General features: G+C 41.7%; 2 protein-coding genes across 2 annotated transcripts; both read left to right on the top strand.

The window, feature by feature from the left end:
- Window positions 1–4,384: 4,384 nt before the first annotated feature.
- Window positions 4,385–12,533, top strand: LOC308488358 (uncharacterized protein; the record flags this gene model as incomplete). Its single annotated transcript, XM_081028023.1, has 2 exons — window positions 4,385–4,703; window positions 12,340–12,533. The coding sequence occupies 2 exons, from the start codon at window positions 4,385–4,387 to the stop codon at window positions 12,531–12,533; spliced, it is 513 nt and encodes a 170-aa protein (XP_080884149.1).
- A 5,548-nt stretch (window positions 12,534–18,081) lies between these two features.
- Window positions 18,082–18,459, top strand: LOC308488357 (uncharacterized protein; the record flags this gene model as incomplete). Its single annotated transcript, XM_081028022.1, has 1 exon — window positions 18,082–18,459. The coding sequence occupies one exon, from the start codon at window positions 18,082–18,084 to the stop codon at window positions 18,457–18,459; it is 378 nt and encodes a 125-aa protein (XP_080884148.1).
- Between the last annotated feature and the right edge of the window lie 2,934 nt (window positions 18,460–21,393).

Here is a 21,393-nt window from a genome sequence, read left to right as displayed (position 1 = left end):
TAACCTCCCCAAAGGACAGCCACCTGCACACAACTCCTTCTGTTAACTGACTTGCCATTTGGAAACAAATTCACTTCCTAGACTTTGTTGAAAATCAGCTTCCTCCACCACAATTTCTGTGACTCATCTGCCTGATTAAAGTTTCTGAATCATCTTGCTGGAGTGCAGAGGTCTCCCCACTCCTCCTCCTCCCGTGTGTGTGGTCATGTGCCAGCCTCAAGCACCTCAGCATGGAGTTACGGTCTGGCTTTGACTCTGAGGCCACGGTCACTGGATTCCTCTAGTCACTTGGGAAAACAATTCTCACAACTTTTTGATAGGTGCATACCTGATCAATAATCTTCATAATCATATTTTTTTCATCAATGTACTCATGGTTCTTGTATCAAGTTTTCTTCTCTTAGAATCAGTTTGAATTGTCTTTGTAGATGCAGGAGTCTCACCTATGTGTTTAATAAATTCTATACCCTAATTCATCCAGGTCGTGTTTGATTTATTGTACAGCATTCCCGACATAGGGATTTACATACATATTACACATTGTATGTATCATCCATGCTGAGCAGCATAATGGCCCCCACAATTACTATCTCCATTTTCCAGAAAGAAAACCATTTCCTGTGCAATGTCACATAGCGAACAACGAACAGACTCAGACCCAGGACGTGGTCTTCTGTTCCTCTTCCAGGCAATGACATTTCCATCCCAAAGAAGTAGAGGCCTGACCTTCAGGTAACGAGGCCCTTGGTGAGCTGTGGTGCTGTCACCGCTCAGTTCAGGCTGTCACTGGGCATGGACACACCATGGGACACTCCAGTGACTTCCTACAATCCAGAGGTCCTTCTCCCTGTTGTCCACCTCGTATGATAATCACCCCTCACCATATAGTAACTGTTTCCTCTGCCTGCTCGTCTACTGATATGAGGAGTCCCAACTGACCCCATGATAGTTGTAAAAAGATAGCTTCCTGACAAAAATGTGCCTTTAATAGGAGTGGAAGCTTCAATCCAGGAGACCTACAGACACAGCGGGACAGGAAGCCCAGACTCCCACGTATGTCACTGGGGGTTAACGTGAGAGTCCCTCCTACTTCTACACATTCCTTTCTGAACCTACATTTTCTACTAGTTACGGATATATGTGGTCCTACGTATATTTCAACCATATGACGGCCATTGGATTAAGGTGTAGACCACATCCAGAAGACAATCCATCAGTTACACTTGTCACCTCTATGTTGGTGTCTTTGCAGCACCTCTAACACACCATTCCATTTTTTTTATGTGGCCACCAATTTCTCTGTCGTGTGATGTATTGTAGGACAACTAGATCCCGGTCATGTGCCTGCTGCTGACCTTGCTCATCAGAGATGGGTCCCTAGGTCCGAAGTGATGCTATCCAGGAACCTATGGCAATAACCCTGAGCTGTGGATAGTACTGCAGACAGGGAAGCCTCAACCAGTTGCCAAAGGAGCCGTCCTAGTAAGGAGAACTGCTGTCTTCCATGTGGAAGTGGCCCCTTGTAGGACACTTGGCTCTGCGTGGGGTGGTAGATTGTCCTGAGTGATATTACCGATCAGGGTTCCACACCATTCTCGGATTCTGACAACAGCACATGCAGCAGAGGCTGCTGTGGGGAAGGAGCTAGGGTTGTGGGTGCACACACAGCCTGTTCCCTGCCACCCTGGTCACTTTGTTCACACTCTGTGTGCAGGCACAGGGGCACCTGAGGAGGGAGATGGGACGAGTTATCCAGACTCTGGCTGCCAGTGCCTCCTATGGGGTGGATACTCTCTGGGGGGCATGAAGTGGGGCACAAAGAGGAAACGTTTTCAACCCACACACCACCTCCATCTCCATGATCTAGAAGTGCTATGACTCTCATGAATACCTTGGTTTTGATATTTAGAATTTGGAAATTGAGGTTAGTTTGTTAAGGCAGGGATATGAAGATAAATGAAAGAGATAGTGTTTGAATTATTAATGAAAAGAAAGGGAAAAGAAACTATTCTCTATTAATTAACAAGAGTGATGAATATATTGTTTCCGGGACATTCTTGAAAAAATAAGAATTGTGGTCTCTTAACAAGGTATCTGACTGTAGACTGGCTGTAGACCAGTAAAAGAGGGAAAAAAAGAGAAAGAAAACACTTCCAGATGAATCCTAAGTGGACATAATACATAAGATGATAGTGGATAAACACTTAATTGTAAGAAATGATAACACAGTGTATATGAGAAATAAATTCATAATTGGTGTAAGTATAGTCTACATTTTCCCACAGACACAGCTGATGAGTGTTGCAACAGGAATTTGAGTACAATTCCGTAAGATTTTAACTCTCACAGCAAAAGTATATTGTCTTCTACTTTCACAACAGAAAATTACAGTTGAACATAAAATCAGAGATAAATAGCTGCACAATCTTTTTTGAAACCTAGTAAAGTTAATGGATGATGCAAACTTGAAGCATCTTACAAATCGGCACAGACACAAATAACACGAATGATAAAATATGGCAGCATATTTCAAGGATATTTCATTCCATTAAACCAGAATCTGGTAACATCTACAATATTTGGACTCTGAACTTCATTTTAAAAATAAAGGTACAGTTTCCAAGGTCAGTGACAGGGTCCTTGAAGAAAATTCATAAAATTCATAAAATTCATGAAGTCAATAAGGAAATGTTGCGCACAGTCAGAAGCACAGATAGAAATAGAAAAAAATCTTAAAATTTGTATGAAACCACAAGATCCCTTTTTTTTGTCCATGCATACAACAATGGATATATATGTACCCAAGTGTCTCTGTACACACACACACACACACACACACACACACACAGAGGAATATTATTCAGCCATGAAAAAACCCCTCAAACAAACATCTTTTCATCTACTACAACATGGACCTAGAGGGCATTATGCTTAGTGAAATAAGTCAGACAGAGAAAGACAAATATTATATGATCTCACTTATCTATGGAATGTAACAAAAATACCGAATTTATCAATACAGAGAACACATTGGTGGTAGCCAGTGGTGGAGTGTGGGGTGGGCAAAATGGGTAAAGGGGGCCAAAAGATACAAACTCCTTGTGATGCAATAAATTAGTCATGAGAATGTAATGTACAAAAGGGGACTATAATTAATAATATTGTACTGCATAGCGAAAGTTGCTAAGACAGTAGATCTTCAAAGTTCTCACAACTAGAAATAATTTATAATTACGGATAATGAAAGATGTTAACTAGACTTACTACGGTGATCATTTTGCAAATTATACAAATATCAAATCATTATGTTCTACAACTGAAACTAATATACCTACATATGCCAATTACACCTCAATTAAAAAAACAACAAGCAGCGATATAAACCAGTAGAATTCAGAAGGCTCATAATATCAGAAAGAGCAGCTGACACTGCTGGAAGTGGAATACTGAAACACTGTTCTTTCTTTCTACCACTATGGACTCTATGCTTCCCTATGACATAGCAATTTCACTCCTACATATGTAGCCAGAAAAGAGAGAGACTTAGGAAGAATAAACATTTAAGAATTTATGGTTGACAATTTTCACATTTGTTGAAATACACTTGTGTAGATTCACAAATTCAAATATACCTTGGCTGTCATCTCATCACATCTGTTTGCCACAATTTATAAAACCAAGTTATGTGCACGTTGGGATGACTCACCTGAGATACTGACCCACCTAGAACTAGAGACGGAACATTAATGTACTGATGCTCTAAACCCAGTGTGCGGCTCCTGCCTCCGTCCTCCTGCTTTGGTGCTGATTTGCCAACTGTCCTCTACCCAAGGTCTCTGATAGGCCTGGGAAACACATTTTGAGCAGACTGCCACAAGAGACACGTGCCAGGGCCTTGAACCAGACGTTCGGAGGTCTCAGACTTGGACTCACGCAGGGCTTCATTCCCACGGACCCGTCAGGTGCTGACCTCTCAGGGCACTCCCCAATCTAAACACGGCCAAAGGAGCAAAGCTGAGAAAGGACAACTCTCCTGACCTTCCTCAAACCAGCGGGAACTAGCACATGACCAGATGACGTCACATAACCAGAAATGTCGCCGGGGATGATTCCTCACTGTCTCATTTCTCGAAACGGTCCTTAAGTAGCAATCCCAATTAAGAAAAAGATCAAACAGAAATTTACAGAAGCCTCAAAACACAAAGGGAACAACTTCCTCTGTGATAATTTCCCAGTGACACAAAAACAACATAAACAACAAGGAAAGTCCTGCTTATTGGTCCCAATATTGGGGTCCAGGGTATAAAAGCCCCAGAACAGAAGGGGACATCAGAATCTGAGAAACTCATCTCTGAACAGAAATTCACCCTCCACCTCTGACACCATGTGCTGCTCCCCTTGCTGCCAGCCCACCTGCTGTGGGTCCAGCTGCTGTGGGTCAGGCTGCTGCCAGCCCTGCTGCCGCCCCACCTGCTGCCAGACCACGTGCTGTAGGACCACCTGCTGCCGTCCCTGCTGCCGTCCCTGCTGTGTGAGCAGCTGCTGCCAGCCCAGCTGCTGTGGGTCCAGCTGCTGCCAGCCCTGCTGCCGCCCCAGTTGCTGCTGCCAGCCCTGCTGCCAGCCAGTTTGCAGTTGTCCCGTGTACGTCCAGAGAACCTGCTACTACCCCACCTGCACCTGTGTGCCTGGGTGCATTCGCTATGGCGGGTCCAGCTGCTGCCAGCCTAGCTGCTGCTGATCACCTCGCCAGAGCACCACCGTCTGCACAAACACCTCCGGCTTACTGACTTGCCTTTATGGAAACAGATTAACCTTCTAGGCTTTGCTGACAACCAGCACGCTGGAGCATAATTCCGTGTTTTCTCGAAAATAAGATTATCCAGACCATCAGCTCTAATATCTTTTGGAGCAAAAATTAATATAAGACCCAGTATATTACATTATATTATATTATATTATATTATATTATATTATATTATATTATATTATATTATATTATATTATTATGCTGGGTCTTGTAATAATTTTAGCTCCAAAAGATGCATTAGAGCTGATGATCTGGCTAGGTCTTATTTTGGGGTAACAAGATTTCTGTGACTCTTCGGCCTATTTAAAAGTTGTGAATCATCTTGCTGGAGAGCAGAGGCCTCCCCACTCCTCCTCCTCCCGTGTGTGTGGTCATGTGCCAGCTTCGTGCAACCTCAGCATGGAGTTACGATCTGGCGTTGACTCTGAGGCCACGGTCACTGGATTCCTCTAAATAACTTAGGAAAACAAATCTTCATAACTTTTTCATAGGTTTCTGTAACTGATCAGTAATCTTCATAACCACACTTCTTTATTAATGTACTCACGGTTCTGGTATCAGGCTTTCTTTTAGGATCACTTTGGATTGTCTTTGTAGATGCAGGAGTCTTACCTATGTGTTTAATAAATTCTATACCCTAATTCATCCAGGTCGTGTTTGATTTATTGTACAGCATTCCCGACATAGGGATTTAGATACATATTACACATTGTATGTATCATCCACGCTGAGCAGCATAACAGCCCCCACAATTACTATCTCCATTTTCCAGAAAGAAAACCATTTCCTGTGCAATGTCACATAGCGAACAACGAACAGACTCAGACCCAGGACGTGGTCTTCTGTTCCTCTTCCAGGCAATGACATTTCCATCCCAAAGAAGTAGAGGCCTGACCTTCTGGTAACGAGGCCCTTGGTGAGCTGTGGTGCTGTCACCGCTCAGTTCAGGCTGTCACTGGGCATGGACACACCATGGGACACTCCAGTAACTTCCTACAATCCAGAGGTCCTTCTCCCTGCTGTCTACCTCGTATGATAATTACCCCTCACCAAATAGTAACTGTTTCCTCTGCCTGCTCGTCTACTGATATGAGGAGTCCCAACTGACCCCATGGTAGTTTAAAATGGATTATGTCTCCTGACAAAAATGTGCCTTTCATAGGAGTGGAAGCTTCAATCCAGGAGACCTACAGACACAGCGGGACAGGAAGCCCAGACTCCCACGTATGTCACCGGGGGTTAACGAGAGAGTCCCTCCTACTTCTACACATTCCTTTCTGAACCCATGTAGATAGATGAGGTCCTACACGTAAGTCCACCATATATAATGGCCAGTGGATTAAGGTTAGACCACATCCAGGAGACAATCCATCAGTTACACTTGTTGTCACCTCTATGTTGGTGTCTTTGCAGCACCTCTAACACACCATTCCATTTTTTTTATGTGGCCACCAATTTCTCTGTCGTGTGATGTACGGTAAGACAACTAGATCCCCGGTCATTTGCCTGCTGCTGACCTTGCTCATCAGAGATGGGTCCCTTGGTCCGAAGTGGTGCTATCCAGGATCCTATGGCAATAACACTGAGCTGTGGATAGTACTGCAGACAGGGAAGCCTCTGCCAGTCGCCAAAGGAGCCGTCCTAGTAAGGAGAACTGCTGTCTTCCACGTGGAAGTGGCCCCTTGTAGGACACTTGGCTCTGCGTGGGGTGGTAGAGTGTCATGAGTGATATTACCGATCAGGGTTCAACAGCATTCTGGGATTCTGACAACAGCACATGCAGCAGAAGCTGCTGTGGGGAGGGAGCTAGGGCTGTGGGCGCACACACAGCCTGTTCCCTGCCACCCTCGTCACTCTGTTCATGCTCTCTGTGCAGGCACGGGGGCACCTGAGGAGGGAGACGGGACGAGTTATCCCTAACTCCTGGCTGCCAGTGCCTTCTATGGGGTGGATACTCTCTGGGGGGCATGATGTGGGGCACAAAGAGGAAGCACTTTCTGCCTACACACCATCTCCATCTCCATAATTCTTCAAATCTCTTCATCTTCCAACCTTGCCCTTTGCAGGGCTGAGATCAATGTATCAGGCCTTTAGCCAATTGCAAAATCTAAAAGACATCATTTCTTTAGGCAACTTTTTCTCCAAATATATATCTATTGTACTTCTTACAGTTCTTTTCATTGGGAATATTTCCCTTTTTCACTGCTTTTGCAGACCAGAAGTTGGTCTGTTGTAGTAAAATTTCTCCATCAGGCATAACAGCTCCTGTTGGGGCTATCAATTGATAAAGTTTAAGGTATTGCAAGTTCATGTATCACAATAAATTCAGTGTTTGCAGAAAGCAAGTGGAATTGTGCTAAGTATCATCACCCACATGTTCTTTAGTTACTGAGTCAGTGCTAAACTGTGCTCTTCTCCCTGGATGTGATATGGCTTCTCATTAATACCTTGGTTTGGATGTTTGTAATTCGTAAAGTGAGGTTAGTTTGTGTTATGTCAGGTATACAAGATAAACAAAAGAGAATACCTTGGATTATCGAGGAAAAAGAAAAAAGGAAAAGAAACTATGATCTACTAAAAAGAAGTATGGTGAATAGATTTGTTTCTGTGCTATCCCTTGAAAATATAAGACTGTGGTTTTTCCAAGAAGGTATCTGACTGAAGATGGGCTAACCCAGTAAAAAAGGGGGAAATAGAGGAAAAAAAAAACACTTCCAGATTAATCCATGGGTGGACATAATATGCAAGATGGTAGTGGAAAAACAAGGAAATATTTGTAAGGGACAATGACACAGTATATGTGAGAAACAACTCATGACTTGGCATAAGTACGCACTATATTTCCCCCTAAATATAGAGCTAGTGTGTGGTACAACAGGAATTTGAGCACTCTTCCATATGTTTTAAATCCCATAACGAAAATCTATTGTCCTCTACTTCCACAATAGAGAACTTTTGGTTGTAGATAAAATCAGAGATAAATAGACGAACAATCTTTCTGGGAACTTATGGGAAATGGATAATGCATACTAGAAGCATCTTACAAAATCGAAATTGGCACAGACACAAATAATTAAGAATAATAACAAATGTCCATACATTTCAAGGATATTATATTCCACTAAACTTGAATCTAGTAAATATAGAATATTTACAGGAACTACTCTGAACTTCATCTAACCATAAAGATCTAAATGGCAAGGTCAGTGAGAGGCACCTTGGGGAAAAATAAGAATCATAAAATTCATGCAGCCACCAGGGAAATGCCGTGCAGAGTTAGAAGTGCATTCCAGGAGGTGGGGAAATCTACGCCAGAGATGATAGTGAGTATGACTTTGGCAGCACCGAGTATCAGGAGACAGGTGTCTAACAACAAGGGGAAATGCTCGGCACTGCCATTCTGACTGACCACATGAGATCCCAATGAGCAAAAGATGCAGGAGCCCAGAGGAGGTTGATGCTCACGTAGGAAATCCTGTTTACAGATGTTTGCTAATGGTGTGGGCTGCCATGCACATAGGAAGTCACGTCACTGGATGTACCGAGCCATCAATCAAACAACCAGTTGGCAGGTATCGGGATACTGTATGTGTGATTTACAGCCTCTGTGAGTGAACTCAATCAGAATCCTCCCATTACTGAGTCTCTATGAGGTTCCTAAATTCTCTGTTTCATTCAAACACTACAACTGATTGACTGATGACATTGCTGTCATTCTCTGAAGTCCACAAGCATTCAAAGGTATAACAGTAAAACAAATAATACAGGGTGCCACCAAATTACGTTATCTATTCACCTAGGAAAACAAGGAGCTCTCTCTCAAAATCCTTCAAGTTGATTCTTATAATTTTGATACATCTACGAGGGTTTGGATGTCATTCTTGCACACTCAGATATCTGATCTCATTTACATACAAAGGATGAGCCCTCCTCTAGGGGCATAACAACTTTATCCATCCCCATAAACTAATACACCAGTTTGTTAGTCACAAGTATAACTGTAATAACTGTAGTTTTTATAGTCTATTTGAGCAGTTGTTTCTGAGTGCATGAAAAGGGAAGTTAAATAATAATGGAAGGTTGTTTTCTGAGCAAAGACTCAGATGTAATGTGACACTCCCCTGTGCAGTGCTAGTTGTTCGGCCCACCCTGGTCTGTGCGGCTCTCCTGGCACTGAATTTCCATGGTTGACTACCACACGCCCATTTAAGAAACACTCATTTCTACAAGTCATCAACCAGGCTAGTGAACATTCTAGCCTGATATCATTCCTTCTCTTTAAAGTGCATCGCGTAACTTGGTTCTGCTTCTGTTTATGTCTTTTAGTACAGCTTTGGAAAAGCAACCTTGTTATCTGTTGATGATAAGACCATGCACATAAAATTTCCAAAAAAAATCTATTGATGAGCTATTAGAATTAATAAGAGAGTTTGGTTACAAGATCAACATATAACTATGAATTACTTTTTTATATGTAAGAAACCATTAAAAATTAAACTGTTCATGGATAAGAAGAATTAATATAGTTAAAATGTCCATACTGCTTAAGGCAATATACATATTCAATGCAATTCCTATCAAACTACCAAGGACGTTTTTCACAGAAATAGAACATATAATCCTAAAATTTATATGGAACCATAAAAGACCCCGAATAGCCTCGGCAATCTTGAGAAATAAGAACAAAGTGGGAGGTATAACAATACCTGACATCAAACTATACTACAAGGCTACAGTAATCAAAACAGCACGGTAGTGGCATAAAAACAGACACATAGATCAATGGAACAGAATAGAGAGCCCAGAAATAAATCCATGCCTATATGGTCATTTAATCTATGACAATGGAAGCAAGAATGTACAGTGGGGTAAAGACAGTCTAGTCAATAAATGGTGCTGGGAAACCTGGACAGACACATGCAAAAAATGAAGCTGGACCACCTCCTTACACTATGTACAAAAATAAATTCAAAATGGCTTAAAGACTTAAATGTAAGATCTGAAACCATAAAATTCCTAGAAGAAAATATAGGAAGAAACTTTACAGACATTACCCGGAGAAAGATTTTTACTGATATATCTCCTCAGGCAAGGGAAGTAAGAGAAAAAATAAACATGTGGAATTATATCAAACTAAAAAGTTTTTTCACAACAAAGGAAACCATCAATAAAACAACAAGGGATCCTACTGAATGGGAAAAGATATTTGCCAATGATATATCTGATAAAGGGTTAATATCCCAAATTTATAAAAAACTCACTCAACTCAACTCCAAAAAAACAAAAAACCCAATTAAAAAATGGGCAGAGGACACGAAGAGACATTTTTCTAAAAAGAACATACAGATGGCAAACAGACATATGAAAAAATGCTCAACCTCACCAACCATCATAGAAATGCAAATAAAAACCACAATGAGATACCACTTCACCCCAGTCAAAATGGCTATCATCAATAAATCAACAAACAACAAGTGCTGGTAAGGATGTGGAGAAAAGGGAACCCTTGTGCACTGTTGGTGGGATTGCAGATTGGTGCAGCCACTATGGAAAACAGTATGGAGGCATCTCAAAAATCTGAAAATGGAACTACCTTATGATCCAGCAATTCCACTCCTAGGTATCTATCCGGAGAAATCCAAAACTCTAATTCAAAAAAATTTATGTACCCCTCTGTTTATTGCAGCACTATACTCAATAGCCAAGATATCGAAACAACCGAAATGCCCATCAGTAGATGGCTGGATTAAGAACTGTGGTACATTTATACAAGGGAGTATTACGCAGCCATAAAGAAGAAAGAAATCTTACCATTTGCAACAACATGGATGGACCTAGAGAACATTATGTTAAGTGAAATAAGTCAGACAGAGAAAGACAAATACCATATGATCTCACTTATATGTGGAATCTAAAGAAAAGAATAAATGAATGAATTAATCAGAAACAGTTTCACAGACATAGAGGAAAAACTGAGGGTTGCTAGATGGGGCGGGTGGGGATAAGGGGGAAGGTGAGGGGATTAGAAAGCACAATCGGTAACCACAAGATGGCCACGGGGATATGAAAGTTAATTTGGGGAATGTAATCAATAATGTAAAGATTTTGTAGGGTGTCTGATGGACCACCTGAGTGGACCACCCTGAGACCACCTCAGGGAAGATGTAGATGCCTGATCACTATGCTCTACACATGAAGCTGAAGCTGAACAATAATGAATGTCAACTACAAGTTTATATACATACATATGTATATAGTTACAAGACACAGAGTACAGCATTAGGAATAGAGACAGTGGAAATGTAATGGCTCTGTGCGATGTCAGCGGGAGAGTGGATGGGGGGAGGGGGATTGACACAGTATGAGGGATATAAATGAGAAATGTTGAACTCTTACATTGTTTTGTGCACCTGAAACTAATAAAAAAATAAATCATTAAAAAAAGATTAAAAAAATTAAAACTGTTAAATTGTAGTTAAAATAATAGCATAAAAAAATAAAATACCCAGGGAAACATCTAACGAAAAGTGAGAAAGACCTTTCTTTACAGGGAACGGTATAAACACTGTGACTCATCAATACTCTGTGCAATTTCACTTGTAGACGTTTATCCAGCAGAAATGTTTATATGTTTCTCAGAGGGCCTTACTAGAACATTCGCAGCAGCACTGTTTTCACTAGTCCCAAACTACAAATAATCCACGTGTATACCAACAATAAAGGGAACAAAGGAATTGTGTCATATTCATTCAGTGGAAGATTATACAGAAGGAGAATGAATAAACTCCAGATAATAACATGGATGGGTCTCACAATCATCCTGTAACGAGAAAGTAGCTAATCCTATACTATTTCCTTCAGACAAAGTTTAAAAACAATCTAAACTTACACCTTCAGGAATGAGTGAGTGATAAATTTGAAGGGGATGGGGTCAAATTCTATTTCTTAACCTGGTAATAGTGACATAGATGTGTTCACTTTGAGATAACCTATCAAGTTGGAAATTAATAACAATTTACCAAGTTGGAAATCACAAACCTGAGGACTTTGTAAAATGAATGTTAAACCACAAAAGTATTTTGAACATGCTAGAACTCAAAGCTACTTCAGGTATCATCTCACCTAAACGAAACACTTCATTAAAAACAGAAAAAGAAAGAAGGAAGGAAAAGTAATGTACAGTCAGTGACCTAAATGACTCCGGTAGTAAACAGGTTAGGCAGAGATTCACCAAGGGCTCTGAGCTGCCCAGGCCAGCGGAAACTACACGGTCACAGGACCAGATTACGACTGAAGGAGGAACGTGCTGTAATGTGACTATTTCTTTTTATCTAAAAAAAAGAGGGGGAGGGGGTGTAAGAGTTATTATAAATTAGGAAACACATTAAGCACTTATTTTTAAAAGATGTCTAACATTTAAGGAACAAATTCCTGTTTACGATTCCCCAACTGACTATGGAAAACAACAGAAACAAGAACAAGGAAAACTCTGCTCATTGGTGCCAACTTTTGGGGCCCCAAATGTATAAAAGCTCTAGAAGAGAAAAATTTATCAGAATCTGGGAAACTCACTCTGAACAGAAACTTACCCTCCATACCTGACACCATGTGCTGCTCCCCTTGCTGCCAGCCCACCTGCTGCGGGTCCAGCTGTTGTGGGTCAAGCTGCTGCCAGCCCTGCTGTCGCCCCTGCTATGTGAGCAGCTGCTGCCAGCCTTCCTGCTGATGATCATTTTGCTGAAGAATCACCAACTGAACTGAATACTGCCTATTAAATCATTTGCTAAGTGGACAAATCCACTTCCTTGACTTTGATGAGAACCAGCATGTTGTCACCAAAATTTCTTTTTAAAGTTTGTGAAGCAGCCTGTTTAAAGCTTGTGAAGCAGCTCGATGGAGTGCAGAGAACTTCACTCCGTCCTTTTCCTCCCGTGTATGTGGTCACGCGTCAGTTTCCTGCATCCTCGATGTGGAGCTATGCTCTTGGCTTTGACTCTGAGGCCAGGATCTCTTGCTCCTTTTAAGCACCTTATCTTCATTATTCTTTAAGAGGTTCCTGCAATTGATCAGGATCTTCACAATCATATTTTCTTTACTATATACCCATAGTTCTTTTTCCTATTTCTTGTTTTCATGATTGCTTTGACACCTCTCCCTAGATGCGGTGATCTTACCTATATTCTTTTAAATAAATTCTGTCCCATTTTAATTCCACATTGCGTTTTCTTTTACTGTACAGTATTACTAAGGTAGGAACTCATACACCTGTTGCATACCATCCATATGCAGTATCCAACAGAACTTCATGAATTATTATCCGCATTTTTAGATGAGAAAATACCCTTGTGTAATGCCATGTAGCTGATGGACGGACTCACATCCAGGACTGGGTCTTCTGCTTAAGGGCACTTACATTGATAAGTCAACACAAGTAGCAGTGATACTGAGTACTGAGGTCTAGCAAGATGTGCAATTGATGTTCTAATTTGCTAATGGAAGGAATAATCTCTTGTATACACAGACAACGTGTGATGATAACGTTTTATCCATGTCAGTGTCCCACACGCCAGCATCTGCAGCTCCATGTTATGACTGCAGGGGTTGCATTTTAGAGGTCTCATGAATGCAGGGAGCCAGCCTTGCCTGTCTCAGGTGCTGTCAGGCCACTCATACAATTCTTCTGCATCCAATAATTTCTGGCATCCTTATGTCCTCATGAAAGTCTCATTTAAAGGGACTTGTTCATTAGTCTCATGCAAATCAAATTCTGAACTGCCTCCTTCTGAGTGCCTATCAAGACACAAGGAAATAAGTCATTTTCTGCCCTCCAAATGAGGTATGAGGTATTCCTCAAATTTATGGCCACATGTCCTTCTAAACTCAATGATGTTTTAAAAAATTAAGCAAGGACAAAGTCAGGGCATGAGAAACAATGCAATGGGCATTTATGACTTTGAGTAATCCATAAGCTCGGAACCATCTAAGGGAATAGAATAACCTCTTGTGTTTTGTGAGGCAAATATAAGACACCTGAGGGAAAAGAAAACTTCTGATTCTATGGGAATCTGAAGAATTTGAGAAAGAAAAGTAGAAGAACCTGTGTGCTCACAGGAGTCATGCTAAAAAGAAGGCTGGCGTTTTCTGTCCTGAACAATGATGCTGCCTGGTCATTCAGTGAGTTAAGGCTTGATTCGGGCTCTGAAAGGAATATAAGAGTTGGGATTGGGTTACCCTCCTGAGAGTAGTAGAGGTATCTTTGATGAATAAAAAGGTCAATGTCCAGGACACAGGCCAACTTCTGAGACAGTGTGTCTGGGATGTTCTGAAGAGACTGCCAAGTCCAAACTTGCTGACCGCTGTCTTTTGCTGTGTTTCTGGGTGAACCAGATGAAGAAGCAACATGTTCTGGATGGCCTACTGTTTCCTAGATATTCATTACATGCTTTATGTACGTATCTTTAATTCTTGTAAAAGATTACAAGGTGGGTAAATATACGTTCCTGTTTTAAAGAAGAAGAAATGAAGACTGAGAGAGGTAAGCGAAAGTCATAGTTTGCTTTCTCAGAAAAACTATCCGAGAAAAAGGAGCAAGTGAACATAGTTTATTTAGGATGCGCAGATCACATTGGCAGATCCTCGAGGAAATGATGTAGGTAAAGGTGCCTATGAAGCCAGTATCAAAGTTTGCAACTGAAGCTTAAACTTGAGAGGAGACATTCAGAAATGATTTAAACATACACTTTAGAAGTCTCCTACTTGACGAGCAAAGGAGCTGGAGTCCTTGTAAACAGGTCTCCAGAATCACTGGCTGAATGTTTTTTGTAGAGATGCATACAATACACAGCATGGCTTTCTGCTGCTGTATGAAGAGAGCCCTGGACATAAAGGTGCACGTCTGGCAGAAGGAAATTGGCCTGAGCAAATGAAGGATAAAAATCATACGGTCACCTCAATAGATACAGAAAAAGGACTGGACAAAATTCAACATCCATTTATGCTAAAAAGTCTCAAAAACATGAGTATAGAGGGAACGTATCTCAACATAATCAAGTCCACGTATGACAAGCGCACAGCTAATATCATACTCAGTGGTGAAAAATCTGAGAACTTTTTCTCTAAGATCAGGAGCAAGACAAGAATGCCCCCTCTCCCTACTTTTACTCAACATAGTATTGGAAGTCTTAGCCAGAGCAATTAGTCAAAAGACATAATAAAAAAAAAAAAAAAAAACAAAGGCATCCAAATCAGAAAGGAAGACGTAAAACTGACTCTATTTGTGGCTGTCATAATATTATATATAGAAAAACCTAGACACTACATAAAAAACACACCTTAGAAACGGTGATATAAGAATGTCCAAACCCGTAGAGAATTTTTATAAGTGGTTATTTGAGCCAAACTGATGACCATGCTGTGAAGCCAGATCTTGACTACACTGAAGCATGACAGTTTTGCAGTTTTTGTACGCTTGGAATTAAGGAGGGCATGTACGGAAGATTACCTGAAGGTAGAAGAAAGCAGGGCAGAGAAATCTATATGCTTGGATTACATGATCTTTAACAAGTTTATATGCTTCAAGGGGTCTGGAAAACAGGATTAGTCTGGCATTTCAAAGGTGTGTTAACCTAGCTGCACAAGAAAAGTGGGCAGGGCTTATTTAAGGCAGAGATAAACCTTTCACTAAGAAATTATAGGTCTGGGGTGTGACTATCCACCATTACCTGCCCAGTTAGGAATTTATTACCAGATCACTGTATAAGGTTACTTTCGGTCACTGATTTATTACAGAACCCCTTTTCATTCATAGAACTAATCAACAAATTAACAAGTTGCAGTCTATAAAATCAATATACAAAAATCTGTTGCATTCTTTTTTTTTAATTTTTACTGGAGAATATTGGGGAACAGTGTGTTTCTCCAGGGCCCATCAGCTCCAAGTCATTGTCCTTCAATCTAGTTGTGGAGGGCGCAGCTCAGCTCCAAGTCCAGTTGCCGTTTTCAATCTTTAGTTGCAGGGGGCGCAGCCCACCATGCCATACAGGAATTGAACCAGCAACCTTATTGTTGAGAGCTCGCGCTCTAACCAATTGAGCCATCCGGCTGCCCCTCTGTTGCATTCTTATACACTAATAATCAACTATCAGAAAGAGAAATTAAGATGATAATTGTATAAAAAAATACCTAGGAATAAATATAACCAAGAAGGTGAAAGACCTGCACACTGAAAACTAGAAGATGCATATGAAAGAAATTAAAGAAGATGTACATAATTCCATGCTCATGGATTGGAAGAATTAATATTGTTAAAATGTCCATACTACTCAAAGCAATTAACAGATTCAATGTCATCCCTATTAAAATTCCAATGGTATTTTTCACAGAAATAGAAAAAAAAATGCTAAACTTTACATGGAACCTCAGAAATCCCCAAAGCAATCTTGAGAAACAAGATCTAAGCTACAGGCATCATGCTCCCTGATTTCAAACTATATTACAATCCTCTAGTAATCAAAACAGTATGGTATTAGTATAACAACAGACACATAGAACATGGGAACAGAATACAGAGCTAAGAAATAAACCCACACATTTATGGTCAAAATATTTATGACAAAGGAGCCAAGAATACACAATGTGGAAAGGACAGTCTTTTCAATAAATGGTCTTGGACAAACATGCAAAAAAATGTAATGGGACCACTATTATACACCATACAAAAAATGAACTCAAAATGGATTCAAGATGAACAAAAGACTGGAAACACAACACGGAGCACTGTCATGATGGAAGATGAAACCGTTTGCCCATTTCATGTTAATGCATTGTTTGTGATCCATGATTTATGGCATACTTTAAAATATACCTTCTCTCAACCATAGCACAACTGATTGCACCGAACAAGTTGAAACTTGTCACACACTGTTAATAAGGTTCTATACACTGCTTCCCGTATTGAAAATCTCTGCCTTTCTATTGGATAGCACTCAGCAGTAGCATTCACCGTATTTTATGATCACAATGGAAAGGCTCTGTGTCACATATCGCTTCTGGTATGGCAATTTCTGTCAAATAAAAATATTATGGTGTGTCCTCATCCACTTTATTTACTGGATCAGGCACCATGCGACTTCTGGCTCTTCCCCCAAGTTAAAAGGACCATGAAAGGTAAACGTTTTAAAATGATTCAGGACATCGAGGCAGCCACAACAGCACAACCAAAGACACTCACAAAAGAGGACTTCCAGAACTGCTTCAGAAAGTGGCAAGAACAATGGGATAAGTGTGTTCGAAGCAAGGGTGAGTATTTTAAGGGGGGGATTAATGGCAGTGTGCCTTCTACAGTAATAAAAATCTTTAATTTAAACATTCACTGTATGTTTTGATCACACCTCATACGTATCTAGAAGACAGAGAATGGGGCAGAAAACCGTTTTAGATTATGGCTGACAATTTCCCATGTTTGTGAAATATATGAATTCACACAATAAAATATACCTAGGCTATCACTTTATCTCACCTGTTTGCCTCAATTAATAAAACAAACTATGTGCACGTTGGGATGTCTCACCTGAGATACTGACCCACCTAGAACTAGAGAACATTAATGGACTAGAGAACATTAATGGACGGAACACAATGGACTGATGCTCTAAACCCAGTGTGCGGCTCCTGCCTCCGTCCTCCTGCTTTGGTGCTGATTTGTCAACTGTCCTCTACCCAAGGTCTCTGATAGGCCAGGGAAACACATTTTGAGCAGACTGCCACAAGAGACACATGCCAGAGCCTTGAACCAGACGTTCGGAGGTCTCAGACTTGGACTCACGCAGGGCTTCATTCCCACGGACCCGTCAGGTGCTGACCTCTCAGGGCACTCCCCAATCTAAACACAGCCAAAGGAGCAAAGCTGAGAAAGGACAACTCTCCTGACCTTCCTCAACCCAGCGGGAACTAGCACATGACCAGATGATGTCACATAACCAGAAATGTCGCCGGGGATGATTCCTCACTGTCTCATTTCTGGAAACGGTCCTTAAGTAGCACTCCCAATTAAGAAAAAGATCAAAAAGAAATTTACAGAAGCCTCAAAACACAAAGGGAACAACTTCCTCTGTGATAATTTCTCAGTGACACAAAAACAACATAAACAACAAGGAAAGTCCTGCTTATTGGTCCCAATATTGGGGTCCAGGGTATAAAAGCCCCAGAACAGAAGGAGACATCAGAATCTGAGAAACTCACCTCTGAACAGAAACTCACCCTCCATACCTGACACCATGTGCTGCTCCCCTTGCTGCCAGCCCACCTGCTGTGGGTCCAGCTGTTGTGGGTCAGGCTGCTGCCAGCCCTGCTGCCGCCCCACCTGCTGCCAGACCACGTGCTGTAGGACCACCTGCTGCCGTCCCTGCTGCCGTCCCTGCTGTGTGAGCAGCTGCTGCCAGCCCAGCTGCTGTGGGTCCAGCTGCTGCCAGCCCTGCTGCCGCCCCACCTGCTGCCAGCCCTGCTGCCGCCCCACCTGCTGCCAGCCTTGCTGCCAGCCAGTTTGCAGTTGTCCCGTGTACGTCCAGAGAACCTGCTACCACCCCACCTGCACCTGTGTGCCTGGGTGCATTCGCTATGGCGGGTCCAGCTGCTGCCAGCCTAGCTGCTGCTGATCACCTCGCCAGAGCACCACCGTCTGCACAAACACCTCCGGCTTACTGACTTGCCTTTACGGAAACAGATTAACCTTCTAGGCTTTGCTGACAACCAGCACGCTGGAGCATAATTTCTGTGACTCATCAGCCTGTTTAAAAGAATCAACATGCCGGAGGGCGTAGGCCTGCCCCACTTCTCTTCCTCTTGTGTGTGGATCATATGCCAGTTCATGCATCATCGATACGGAATTATATTCTTGGCTTTGACTCTGAAGCCAGAATCACCAGATCCTTCTAAATAACTTAGGAAAACAAATCTTCATAACTTTTTCATAGGTTTCTGTAACTGATCAGTAATCTTCATAACCACACTTCTTTATTACTGTACTCACGGTTCTGGTATCAGGCTTTCTTTTAGGATCACTTTGGATTGTCTTTGTAGATGCAGGAGTCTCACCTATGTGTTTAATAAATTCTATACCCTAATTCATCCAGGTCGTGTTTGATTTATTGTACAGCATTCCCGACATAGGGATTTACATACATATTACACACCGTATGTATCATCGACGCTGAGCAGCATAACAGCCCCCACAATTACTATCTCCATTTTCCAGAAAGAAAACCATTTCCTGTGCAATGTCACATAGCGAACAACGAACAGACTCAGACCCAGGACGAGGTCTTCTGTTCCTCCTCCAGGCACTGACATTTCCATCCCAAAGAAGTAGAGGCCTGAGCTTCTGGTAACGAGGCCCTTGGTGAGCTGTGGTGCTGTCATTGCTCATTTCAGGCTGTCACTGGGCATGGACACACCATGGGACACTCCAGTGACTTCCTACAATCCAGAGGTCCTTCTCCCTGCTGTCTACCTCGTATGATAATTACCCCTCACCAAATAGTAACTGTTTCCTCTGCCTGCTCGTCTACTGATATGAGGAGTCCCAACTGACCCCATGGTAGTTTTAAAATAAGATTGTTTCCTGACAAAAATGTGCCTTTCATAGGAGTGGAAGCTTCAATCCAGGAGAGCCTACAGACACAGCGGGACAGGAAGCCCAGACTCCCACGTATGTCCCTGGGGGTTAACGTGAGAGTCCTTCCTACTTCTACACATTCCTTTCTGAACCCATGTAGATAGATGAGGTCCTACATGTAAGTCCACCATATATAATGGCCAGTGGATTAAGGTGTAGACCACATGCCGAAGAGCATATATCAGTCACTACCGTCACCTCTATGTTGGTGTCTTTGCAGCACCTCTAACACACCATTCCATTTTTTTTATGTGGCCACCAATTTCTCTGTTGTGTGATGTATGGTAAGACAACTAGATCCCGGTCATGTGCCTGCTGCTGACCTTGCTCATCAGAGATGGGTCCCGTGGTCCGAAGTGGTGCTATCCAGGATCCTATGGCAATAACACTGAGCTGTGGATAGTACTGCAGACAGGGAAGCCTCTGCCAGTCGCCAAATGAGCCGTCCTAGTAAGGAGAACTGCTGTCTTCCACGTGGAAGTGGCCCCTTGTAGGACACTTGGCTCCACGTGGGGTGGTAGATTGTCCTGAGTGATATTACCTATTAGGGTTCAACACCATTCTCGGATTCTGACAACAGCACATGCAGCAGAAGCTGCTGTGGGGAGGGAGCTAGGGCTGTGGGTGCACACACAGCATGTTCCCTGCCACCCTGGTCACCTTGCTCACACTCTCTTTGCAGGCACAGGGGCACCTGAGGAGGGAGATGGGATGAGTTATCCAGACTCCTGGCTGCCAGTGCCTCCTATGGGGTGGATACTCTCTGGAGGGCATGAAAGAGGAAACGTTTTCTGCCCATACACCACCTCCATCTCCATGATTCTAGAAGTGCTATGACTCTCATGAATACCTTGGTTTTGATATTTAGAATTTGGAAATTGAGGTTAGTTTGTTAAGGCAGGGATATGAAGATAAATGAAAGAGATAATATTTGAATTACTAATGAAAAGAAAAGAAACTATTCTTTATTAATTTACAAGAGTGATGAATATATTGTTTCTGTGACATCCTTGAAAAAACTAAGAATTGTGGTCTCTTAACAAGGTATCTGACTGTAGACTGGCTGTAGACCAGTAAAAGAGTGGAAAAAAGAGAGGGAAAACACTTCCAGATGAATCCTAAGTGGACATAATACATAAGATAATAGCAGAAACATATTTATTTGTAAGGGATGATAACACAGTATATGTGAGAAATAAATTCATAATTGGTGTAAGCATAGTCTACATTTTCCCACAGACATAGCTGATGAGTGGCGCAACAGGAATTTGAGTACAATTCCATATTATTATAACTCTCAACCAAAATATATTGTCTTCTACTTTCACAACAGAAAATTACAGTTGAACATAAAATCAGAGATAAATAGCTGCACAATCTTTGTTGAAACCTAGTAAAGTTAATGGATAATGCAAACTAGAAGCATCTTACAAATCGGCACAGACACAAATAACACGAATGATAAAATATGGCAGCATATTTCAAGGATATTTCATTCCATTAAACCAGAATCTGGTAACATCTACAATATTTTGACTCTGAACTTCATTTTAAAAATAAAGATACAGTTTCCAAGGTCAGTGACCGGGTCCTTGAAGAAAAATGAGCCTCATAAAATTCATGCAGTCAATAGGGACGTGCTGTGCACAGAGCACAAATAGAAATAGAAAAAAATCTTAAAATTTGTATGAAATTACAAGATCCCTTTTCTTTGTCCATGCACACAACAATGGATATATATGCACCAACCTCCCTGTACCCAAGTGTCTCTGTACGCGCACACACACACACACACACACACACACACACACAAACACACACACAGAGGAATATTATTCAGCCATGAAAAAGCCCCTCAAACAAACATCTTTTCATCTACTACAACATGGACCTAGAGGGCATTATGCTTAGTGAA

This window comes from Rhinolophus hipposideros, assembly GCF_964194185.1.
Source record: "Rhinolophus hipposideros genome assembly, chromosome: 20".
Lineage (NCBI taxonomy): Eukaryota > Metazoa > Chordata > Mammalia > Chiroptera > Rhinolophidae > Rhinolophus > Rhinolophus hipposideros.
The sequence above is the reverse complement of the archived record's forward strand: the minus strand, read 5'-3'. Positions and strand labels throughout refer to the sequence as shown.